We start from the raw sequence: 11,858 nt of genomic DNA, 5'->3' as shown, positions 1-11,858 counted from the left end.
ATGTACAAATGCGCTTTACACAATCGATGTGTGTATGGATTGGGATAACAGTTGTATGAGCCCCTAATAAAAGGTTAAAAAAAAAAAAAAGAAACCATCTCTGTTGACCAGCAGGACCCCATCGTGTCCTCTGGAGAGAGACTGACTGTCCCTCAGATGTAGCTCTGATGTTAGTTCAGCCACAGTGGCTCTGTGCAAGGATGAGCACATTTTCGTCCTCCAGCCCCTTGCCGGGCTCCCCTTGGCTGAGCCTTCTTAGGTCTACTTATCTCTGGCCAATAGGGATCCCACCCAGGGGTCCGGTTCAGATGGAGTGGTTGATACAGCCTCTCAGGAGAGTGTCCGACACAGAGTGACTGTGGGCATCCTGGTTTGAGGTAAGGAGCCCTGAATGGCTTCCTCCAAGTTGTCTTCTCAGCGCAGGTCTCTATTGGAGGCTCTAGGCCCTAGAGTCCAGGGGGTAATTGTTTCCAAGTTAGAATGTGGAGTCAGCACAGAGGAGAAGCACTGAAAGATACTGGAATAGGAAGGAGACAATAGGGACCACCACAGACTGAGAGTTGGAGAGGCCCCCAGCCTAAACACCTGGTAGATCCTTAGTTCAGGATGCAGTTGAACACAGGGTGGCCCCTCTCCCTTTCTTCTGTCTAGGAGAATTCAAGGACACAATCACCCTGGGGGATTCTCAGGCCTCTCTGCACCCTTAAGAGAGACCCCGACTTTGCAGTGGGCTTCACGAACCCAGTGCACACCTCACTGTGGCAGGGGTAGGAAGCCAGTGTGCCCATGCCCCTGACCTCTCAACACCACAGCCACCTGAAACAGGCCCGCTTCACCAGGAACCCTGTGACCTCAGCTCACACAGCACAGGCACCTGCAGGTGTTGTAGTTCACTCAGCACCTCTCCGTACATGTGATCACATGTTTGGGAGCCCCTGGTGACCCTGGTACTAGGTGGGGAATTCCTCTCTGTAACTCTTCCCTCTCTTGGTGCTTGGGCAGGTCTTTGTGCCTGGGGGAGGATGCTGAGTATTAGAAGGAACAAATAAAGCAAAAACTCTCACCCCGGTGGCATAGCAAGCCTGAATCTTCCGATAGAGATGGAGGAGAGAGGGTGGAATAGAGTGCGGGTGAACCCGGTGGGATCGTGGTGAGCTGAAGGGAAAGAGACAGAGACATCAGCACATGCTCCCTCCTGATGTGTCCGTCTGTCAGTGTCCGGACAACCCACTCTGACCCCAGGGATGATGAGCGACCGAGTGACTCAGAGCAAGTTCCACCTCCGTGTCAATCCTGGTTCCAGGGGTCGAGGACGCGATCCCTTCCCTGGCAGAACATAGGGAAAGGCGAACAGTAATTGCTGGAGGATGCGACGTCCAAGGACTTTGGGGATGAGACAGTCTCCGCTTCCATGGTGGACAAAGGACAGGGTGGGTCAGTGGTGTGGGCTCACACTCTACTATGCGGGTGATGTAGACTCACAGTGACCTAACAGGACAGATGGGAACAGCTGCTTTAGATATCTGTGACTCTGTATCTTGACACAAAACAATCTCATCTCCCCTCCCCCCCACATCGGAAAAATGGTGGATGCAAACCTGTGAGGTCCCTTGTGGTTGGTATTTCAACGTGTGGGCTCCCGAGAGTGGACCTGTGCTGCTGTGTTGGAGACCAGTCATGTCTCTCCCTCTGTCCTCCCTGGGCAGAGTTACACGGAACCGTCTCTACAGAAGCGGAGAGTCAAGTCCAAGGAGAGTTAAAAAGGAAGATATTTCCTCAAGGAGATGAGGCGGTGGGAGGAGACCCTGGGAGGCTGGTGCTGAACTTGCATGGATTCAACTGTTGCCTGAATAGGGAGTCACTTTGGTGTCCGGTTGAGGGTCAAGTGTTCTGTAGTTTAGCTGTACTGTAGGAGAATGAGATGATGAAGGTGTTTTTTCCAATGTGGTCCTGCACTTGAATATCCTAATAGGGTGATGGGATGGGCAGTGAGCCACGGAAGAAGCTACTTTATTGGAAGGTCCTATCAGACTGCTCAGGGCTTAGAGCACACCAGGTGCCAGCCTCAAATCAGGTGTCAAGTCCTACAACACCTGCCTTGCACGTGGACTCTGGATGCTGCTCTCCCTCAGTGGACAGGGAAGAGTCCACCAGCACCGAGATGTCTACATCTTGTGCACTGACATAAGAAAACACTTTGTGCCCTCCATTGGCTGGTGGTGGATTTGAAACGCAGGTGATGGTGGCCCTTGCTCCGTGTCAATGAGAATAGCTTGTCCAGGCAGGCTTCCATTTCCAGTTTCTCTTGGTCATTGAGACGTTAATGGTCAACTGGCTGTAAGGTGCAAGACACAAGCTTAGGGAGCTCAAAGATTTGGGGGAGAAGAGAGCCAGATGATATTGAGATAAAAGAAAGGTCAAGTGGAGGAATCATGAATTTGAGGTCCACCTTATGAGGAACAGTCCACACTGGCCGAACTCTGCACCAGCCCTTTCCCCTTTCTCATTCCCAGAAGCCTCTGTTGACCCCAATCCTTCTGGCACAGCAGCAGACTCCAAGACAGACAATCCCCTGGAACTGTGCCCGCAGGGAAGTTCTGAGTGTGGCCTCGGGCTGCCCAGGAACAAGGGTAAGGGGGTCCTAGTTCAAGAGTCCTGTGCTGGGATGGTCAAGTGCACCTTTCAGTGACTCCACTTTCTTGTTTGAAGACTCGGCCTCCCAGAATTTCACAGAGGGGAATAGTGTGCGCCTGGGCCTGTCCGCTGTGATCTTGCTGATCCTGGTGGTGATTCTGGCAGAAGCTTGCTACTGCGAGTGCCGATCTCAAGCTGTTTGCATGGGATGGAGACAAGATGGCAGCAGGCAGAGAGATGAGACTCCAGACTGATGATGGAGACAAATGACGCCTACTCTGGGAGGACATCCCAAGATTCCGCAGTCTCCCAACTGTTCTGGCAAAGGGACCAGAGTATAATGTGTACTATTGGGTGTGACCAATGCTGGTGCAAGGGGGCAGGGAGGAGATAACGGTGGGGGCCCTGGACTCATTCTCAGAAGAATTTTGGGACCACCTTCTTTGGATTTGACCATGCCCTGTTCATGGATTGTCCTCATCGTGTGTGATACTGATGAAAATGCCCTCCTGCCCCATTTCTTAAGAACCTTGTTTGTCTCCCAAGCTCTCATCCATAGATCACAGTTCTGTCTTCTTTCGTCTTCCTTTGCAATCACTTCACCATTTTGGTGTTTTTATAAAAACTTCCAATTTCATGTTGCTGTAGTTTCCATTACAACTTCTAAAGTGAATTTTGCCTCCTAAAACTTTGGGTTTTTTTTTTTTTTTTTACCTAATGACTATAATATGTTCACATGATCTTAAATGTAGACCAGACCTTCAATGAGAAAGCACTTGTTTTAGTTTTTTCTTCACAGATCGTTAGATATTTTTTCCTCTATCAGCTGTACTTCACTCTCTAAGACAAGGTTAAATATTGCTGTCTATTATGTGCACATTTTGTTTCAGGACAGAAATTTATTTTTAATTTATTTTAGAACATGTTATTGACATGTAATTCACATTCTCTTCAATTTGACAGGTTAACCATATTGAAAAGGGTTTTACAATCATCACCCTATTCAAGTTAGAATATATTCTTTGTTCTTTTTTATTTTTAATTAATCATTTTTTTTCTTTTCAACATTTTTTTAAATCACTTTATTAGGGGCTCATACAACTCTTATCACATTCCATACACACATCAATTGTGTAAAGCACATTTGTACATTCATTGCCTTCATCATTCTCAAAACATTTTCTCTCCACTTAAATCCCCAGCATTAGGTCCTCATTTTCTCCCTCCCTCCCCGCTCCCCCCTTCCTCGTAAGCCCTTGATAGTTTATAAATTGTTATTTTGTCATATCTTGTCCTGTCCGACGTCTCCCTTCACCCACTTTTCTGTTGTCCATTCCCCAGGGAGGAGGTCACATATAGTTCCTTGTAACCGGTTCCCTCTTTCCTACCCACTCTCCCTCTACCCTCCCTGTTTCGCCACTCACACCACTGGTCCTGTAGGGCTCATCTTCCCTGGATTCCCTGGATTTTCAGTTCCTATCTTAATTCATCACTTTGATAGCTTTTTCAGAACATTCCATAGTTCAATCACATCAAGAAGTAGTGTACTGTTGCTCCCACAATCAGTTTCAAAACATTTTCTTTCTTCTTGAACTCCTTGATATCAGCTCCTTTTTATCCCCTCTTTCCATCAACCTACCCCCCCACTGGGACCCCTGTTTTGTTCCTTATAATAGTTTTGTATTTTGCCATAAATTACACGATCCAATATATCCATCCATATACAATTGTGTTGTTTGATCACATCAAGTGTGATTATACACTCATTAATGCTTTCAACTCCTGATACCGACACCCCTCCTCTTCCCAGACCCACGGGGGGCCTGTGGGAGTTACATAATCTGTTGTCAATTTGAGATTTAAGACTAAAGTTTAGTCTGTCAATCAGGAGGCAGCTGCATGATCTCATTTGTAGCCTTTAAGGAGCTACAAATGTAGTGTGTCCCGGAGGGGACACACTCTCATTGACTGGAAGACATTACTGATGATGATCCTGATGCAGCCAGAGCTCTGAGCCAGAGGAGTCATGTGGAGACCTCGGCCAGCTCTGAGATGCTTACCTCGACTGGATCCACAAGACTTTCCACCCACTGGCCCGTGATCTTCCTGCATTCAGCATCATTGCATATGTTTCCTGAGTCTGAAGGATGATTTATAGATTGGTATTGGACATATGGGCTAATCTCAGACTTATGGACTTGATGGTCTGGACAGGGCTGAGGTGTTTCTCTCAATATTCAATTGCTCTTTTATAGAAAGCTCTTTCTTATACACATACAAGTGTCTCTGAATTTGTTTCTCTAGTCAACCCAGACTCACACAGAACCATCACTTCTTTGTTTCTGAAGGGTTATCTCTCTTGGCTTTCATGTACCAAAATATCTTAAATATACAAATGAGCATACACAAATCTACCATGCTTAATGAGGTGAAGCAAATAAAAACCATGATAGCAAGGGGAAGAAATGTAAAGAACTGGAGGATAGTTGTGTGCTTCATCAGTGCTATACTGCACCCTGGATTTTTCATCCTTTCGGTGTGTGCCTTCTGAAAGGGACTGTCCAATGATCTGACAGGTGGGTTTTGGGTCTCCTCAACATCCACGCCACTATTTTGTCTTCCCGATCATGACAGGAAGGTGAGTATCATCGAATGCCACATTATTTGAACAAACCATTCTTGAATTGAGGTAAGATTTAAATGGAGTACCAAGTCCATGCTTCCTTGTTTCATTTGCATACATATGTTATACATAAACTAATCCAGATGTAGAAATATTTTTTGTCTTTTCTTTTTACTTTCCTCCTACCCCACTATTATGCTTTCCCGTTGTTCACCTCTCAAGTAATTGATCTCAGATATAATTCGATTGATCCAACATGACCAGAAAAGCTACCCCTTTTCGTCATCAAATTTGCAACACTGATTGTTTCTCTGTATCTGTCCTTGTTGGTTCCCCTCTCCCCTCCCACTCTCTCCCCTCCCTTGGCCCACAAGAACCGTGGGAACAGTCACGGTGTCCATTAGATGGCCTATCCTGCCTATGTTGTATAGATAAGCACCACAAAGAATCAATCAATCAACGTATAGATAGTCACAAGACTAACAAGGATCCTGACACAGTACAGATGAATAACCTTCTGTTAAGTAGCGAGAAGGACGTGTTATGAACCATCAGCCCAGTCCCTATTTCTCTCAAGGGTACATTCAAGGGGCACACTCACGTAACACCAGATACACCCTTTTAGTCTTCAGCATTCATGTCTGAAAGACATACGTCCTAAAAGTCCCCCTGATATTTGTGCTTTCAGGCATGCAACAGTCTAGTGCCCCCCTCTCCCATGCCCTCCCCACTCCTGCTGCCCTGTTATACCTTTAAACTTGCATTGTGGCCCCCTTGTCTACCTATAAAAAAAGGAACAGAAAAATGCTCTGTTGGGCAGAGCTTATGTACTGTGCCTTTTCCCCACGAGGTGAGCATCAAGCAACTCACTCTGAGCTAGTGCACGCAGTGGCATCACCTGGGAATGTTCTCTGGTCACAGAGAATTTTTTTGTAAAAGCAGCTTCACTCAAACGTAATTTTTTTGTGTGTGTGATGGGCGATTTAAGAGAACAGCGTGTGGCTGTGAAATTTTGTTTCCTGCTCAGGACAAGTGCCACAGAAATGGTTTTTCTGTGGAACACAGCTCAGAAGGACAGTGCTATAGGAAAAAGTCAAGTGTATGGAGTGGCTTCTCATTTCAAAAGTGAAATGTCGATTGATGACAAAGCTCATCCTGTATTTCCATCAACTTCTTGAAAGGACAAAAATGTCCACTCAAAGTGCATTTGGACGTTGTACCACCAGGTCATACTGTTAATCAAGCTTTCTATGTAAAGGTTCTGAAAAAATAGCATAAGTGTGCAAACAACAGGCCTGATTTGTGGCATGCAGGGAATTGGTTTTGCCACCATGACAATGTATCTGCTCACACACAGCCATCTCAGTGCGCCACGTTTTGGCAGAAAGACAGCATGCTTCTCTTGCTCCATGCACCTTACTCGACATATTTTGCTTAGTGTGACTTCTTTTTGTTTCTGAGAATGAACAGGGACATGAAAATGAAGGGATCTGATGACAGAGAGAGATTAAAAAAACAAAACAAAAACCACGAAAGAGGCACTGGCAGCCATCCAAACAGATGAGTTTGAAAAATGTTTCCAAGGACGGAACAGCAGATTTGACAAATGTATGAAGTGTAATGGAGAGTACTTTAAAAATAATAAGGTTGTTCTGTTTTAAAAAATTAAATATATAGCTTTGCAAAACAAATTCTAGGTTTTTAGGTACCCCATCGTATTTCTGGCATGAGCCAGACCAAACCCAATGATTCATATGTCATCAGAAACAGATGCAGGTGGCACCTGTGTTGAAAGGCATCTTACTCCACCCCGCATATGCCTTTAAGGCCCACACAGGGGTGGAGGGAGAAAAACAAGAGCAAGGGGGGTAGCAGGACACTAAACACCAAAGGGGAGGGTGTTGTTTATATCCCACAGGAAAGGGAGAGGGAAAGTAGAGCTCATTGCAGTGTGCCATCCTGAAGGGAGATGTTCCTGCTCAGAGTCGCTCAGTCCCAGAGCTGACTGCAGGACGGCCTTAGCCTGAGACGTGAAGGCCTCTCCCTAGAGGACAGCCCTGCAGTGGACAGTCCGAAAGACACAGTTCAGGGAGAGAAGCTGGTCTGACCCATCCACATGGACCAAGCCAAGAGGAAAGTGCGACAGACCAGTGTCAGGAGAGAAGCCATAGTGTCCCCCAGGAACCCCCGTTGTGGACTCTGACTCGGGGGCAGCACTTGGCACTCCATCTGAACTGTTGGGTGTTACCCACATGGAGGCCACACTGAAAGTCTAAAGGTATAACAGGGTGGCAGGAGTGGGGGGCGGGCACTAGAACGTTCCATGCTTGAATGCACAAATAGCAAGGGGGACTTAAGTCGTATGCCTTTCAGACATAAATGCGGAAGACTAAAAGGGTGCTTGTGTTGTTTGATAAGCGGGAGCTGGGACATGTAACCCTGAAAGAAATGGGGACTGGGTTGATGGTTTATAACATGTCTTTCTCTCTATTTAAGAGAGAAATATTCATCTGCTCTGTGTCAGGAGCCCTGTTAGTCTTGTGCCTAGCTGTATATTGATTGATTGATTGACTGATTCTTTGTGGTGTTTATCTCTACAAGATAGGCAGCAGAGACCATCTTATGGAAAGAGCGACTGTTCCCACCCTTCTTGGGGCCATGGGAGAGGAGAGAGGGGGAGGTGAGTGGGGAGCCAATAATGATGGTACAGAGGCAAAATAGGTGTTCTAAAATTATGGCGAGGAGGGGGTTGCTTTTCTGGTCATATTTGATTAATTGAATTCTATCTGAGAGCAATTACTTGAGAGGTGAGTGATGGATAAGCACAATAGTGAGGCAGGAGGAAAGTAAAGAGAAAAGAAAAAAGATATACATGTGTATTTGTTTATGTATATAATGCAAATGCAACAAGGAAGCATGGACTTTGGAACTATACTTTAATCTTACCTCAATTCACGAATGGTTTGTTCTAATAATGTGGCATTGCGTGATACTGTTGTCTTCCTGTCATAATCATGGAGACAAAATAGGTGTGTAAGCAAATGTGGTGAAGAAAGCTGATGGATCTGGCTGTGGGGAAGTCAGTCCCCACAAATAATCATGGGTTTGGTAGGCTCAAGTGTACGCGTAAGCTATGTAAAGATTACAGGAAAGTCATAGAAAAAGGAGAGAGATAGTAAAATAAAGGAGTCAGACACATTTCATGGTAGCACGCTCACCTCCTGGATGGCCATGATCTCAGCAGCCAGGTCCATGCACAGCGCGAGCAGAGAGTACGGGAGAGAGGGCGAGAGTGATTTATTGCTAACCAAGGCTTATATATCTTTGGGGGGACGTGCACACCCCTTATTTACAGGTAAAGACAGATGTCACAGGAAGGGGTTGTACTACAGGTAATGCAGTAACGAAAGGGGGAGATCTAAGGGTGAAAAGGAAATAGAAAGGGGTGGGATTGGGGGTACACATGACAAAGTGGGTGAATCCTAAATTTACGATGGCAGCCGACCTTTGGATGTTACTGAGCAGGTTTGACCACCTCTCTGGGTCTCCATGGAAACAATTACTATCCTTATCAGTAGGGTGAGACCCCCACCTACAGTAGACCAGACCATAGTCTGAGGGCTAAATGCTTTCCGGGAGAATGTCTCTAAGCATCTAACCTCCCACCATGTGCTGGAAAACAGCCTCTAAAGTTTGGCATAACTTTGGGGGAGACAAAGCTGGGGAAAAGTCTTTTGATATCCCACACCTGGCTAGCAAAAGATATAGCCTCTGGGGTCTTAAAAGCATTCCCAATTTTACCTCTGATGCCATTCCCTCCTTCAGATTTGGAGTTTATTATTTACAATCCTTGGATCACATGGGCCAGTAGAGGTAATGAATGTTGCTGAAAGGGCTGCTTATTGGGAAAGAAAAGAAAAGTAAAATCCTTAAAGACCCAGATGCTATTGTTTTTGATAACTGGGACCATCTGCTTTCTTCACAACACTTAGCTCTAGTACACATATCATCAGGGATCTCTTCATGAAGGCAAGCATCAAGCAGGGCAATGCTATTAAATGAATTGTTCTAATATTGGGGCTAGAATTAAGTGGGGTCTCTAAATCCTTTCACCTATTTATGGTTTATAGATATCTCTAGTTGATTGATATGACAGTGAACATTATCAATTATCCACTTTGTACATAAGATACCAGCAATTCTATTGATGGTGCCATTAATTTATCCAATTATAGATAATTTAATGCACAGTTGAGAAAAGGAAGTTACACAAATATTGACTGTCTCAGGACCACATTCTATGAATTTTTGATTTGTACAAATTAAACTCCACAATGATGGAGAATTATCTTCATTGACTATAGGGGTTGGTGATAGGGCAAACATTTCCATTCACCTTCATTTCCAGAGCAGAACCATGCCCATCAGATTCCAACATGGCATGGTCTGCCTTAAGAACCCATTAATACAGTTACTGTCTCCATAGAGTTTCCTATACTACGTTATGTTAGAAAAGCACACCAAAAAACAACCCCCCCAAAATAACAAATGACAGAGAAAAAAATCTAAAGAGAAAAGTAGACAGTGACACAAATTACAATAAATCAAAATGGATCAAAAGGGAAAACAAAAAATAACGTGTTAAAATGTAACCTAATGACATCCATGTTCATCAATTTTCCCATGCATTCAGTCTGACAAGGCTATTCCCAATCCTGGACAATGGTCAGAGTGATTCTCCAGAGAATGCAAGACCTAAGACAAGGAATTACTAAGAACTCTCTGTGGTGGGTCATATGGGTCAGGATCCACCAGTATGTCTAACAGTGTGCAGAATCCAATCCCGAACATTCCTTGAAAGAACTAGGCACTTGGTATATAGTCATTGGCTCCCCTTCTCCAATGATGGAGGTTTTCCCAGAGGTTCTTAGATTCTTTACGGTTTGGGGGCTGCTCTTCTTTCTGATTAAATTTTTACATCGAAGCATGGAGAAACACTTGGTGTTCTTGAGATTGGAAACCGTCTGAATGATCCCGCGACCCACCAACGACCAAACTTGGTGCCATCAAATCAATGCTGACTCCTAGGGACTCCCTGTGGGTTTCTGAGACTGTAACTGTTTACGGCAGTGGAAAGACTGTCTTTCTCCTACAAAGCGGTTCGTGTTTTTTAATTGCCAACCATTCAGATGCAGCCCAATGTGTAACCACTAAACCACCAGGGCACCCTGAGATCTACAGTAGTGTCAATTGTATCAGTGTGGTATCAGTGGTGAGCCAATGGAATGGGAAATGGGATGTGACAGGGGTATGATAAAACACCCACATTCAATTGGTTCACTACAGTTTAGGGCTACATGATTCCTAGCAAAATCCCACTCCTCTGCCTTCACATCTGTAAGACTACATTTAGTCCTCATTCTCTTGGTCCCTTCTACCTCAGCCTCTTTCCTCTCACATTCAGCATTTCAGTGCTAAAATTAAAATCTCTCCTCATTGTTAAAGAAAACAGAACTGAAAGATGAGTAGTCATGACCTAGAATAGATCATAATTTCTGATTGGCTCAGCCCACACCACAAAGGAACTCGTGCTTACCATGCGTTGGACAATTGTAGCACTGTCAACAAGCAACTGCCTAAAGATGTAGTCATTTGAAGGTCTCTGTCTGAGGACATAGAAAATGGGCATGGGTTGTTTCTCTAGACCTTTCTATCTATCACAGCATCTTCAAATAAGAAGGTCCCAAATCAGGGGAGAATAACTTGGATATGGACTGTTCTAGGAGGCCAAGGGAATGAAAACATCAAACCAAAGTGTATCCTCAACTAGCATGCCGTCTCTGGTTTCATCAGCTCTTAGAGAAACTTCTAGAAAAAACCGACTCAAATACAACATCTCTCCTTGCAAACAGATTGTTGTGGCCTGAGTTCTAGGTCTATAGTTATTCTGCACTGCTGGGGACTCTGAAAAACAGTGCTGTGACCTAACCGTTATTGACTTCTCAGTCTCAGCGAGATTTGGGGGAAATAGGAGGAATAAGGTTCACTTCAGCACACCCCAGTATCAGTCCCTTGGGAGACCTCAAGCTCTCAGGAGCCTCCAAGAGAGGCTGAATTTCTGGTCGGGGTTGAGATGGAGGAGGTTCTGCTCAAGAGGAAGAACACTGAGGAGCAGAAGTGACTCAAGAGATTTGAAGGAAACGAGAAAGAAAGATGATGCTACTTCTAGAAACAGTGGAGTCAGGGAAGGAAATATTTTCAAAGAAAGACAACTCAGAATCCCAGGCTACAAGGAAGAGGTGTGCTTTCTTCCAAGAGGCAGTCAACAGCCTTGTGCACATCTCTCTGTGCCCCTTCTCTGTCTGGGGCCATCCTCTGGTTGAGAGCCCCATAGCTTCTGCAGTCAAGCAAGTCAGAGAGAGGAACAGCCTTCAGACATTCACTCTCTACTGCTTATATCTGATCACCGAGTCTAAGGAGTTGTACCCCTGATGCTTCTCCATGTGTTCCTCCATCAAGGCCCTCAACAGGTGCATCCCGCCTGTGATGTCGGTGACATCGCCTGTGATGTCGGTGACATCCCTGGAGTCTCCTTATGGGC

General features: G+C 45.2%; 1 protein-coding gene across 1 annotated transcript in view; it reads left to right on the top strand.

Moving 5' to 3' along the window:
• The window catches only part of LOC101646117 (leukocyte immunoglobulin-like receptor subfamily B member 2), a 43,270-nt gene extending 40,382 nt beyond the window's left edge, over nucleotides 1–2,888 (top strand). Inside the window, 2 exon segments of the mRNA XM_045292394.1 lie at nucleotides 2,514–2,630; nucleotides 2,710–2,888. Coding sequence (XP_045148329.1) covers nucleotides 2,514–2,630; nucleotides 2,710–2,888 — 296 coding nt within the window.
• Nucleotides 2,889–11,858: the final 8,970 nt, after the last annotated feature.

The sequence above is a fragment of the Echinops telfairi genome, unplaced genomic scaffold, assembly GCF_000313985.2.
Source record: "Echinops telfairi isolate 266 unplaced genomic scaffold, ASM31398v2 ScPeMD7_655;HRSCAF=1070, whole genome shotgun sequence".
NCBI lineage: Eukaryota > Metazoa > Chordata > Mammalia > Afrosoricida > Tenrecidae > Echinops > Echinops telfairi.
Note: the sequence above shows the minus strand (reverse complement) of the source record. Positions and strands in the feature narration are given on the sequence as shown.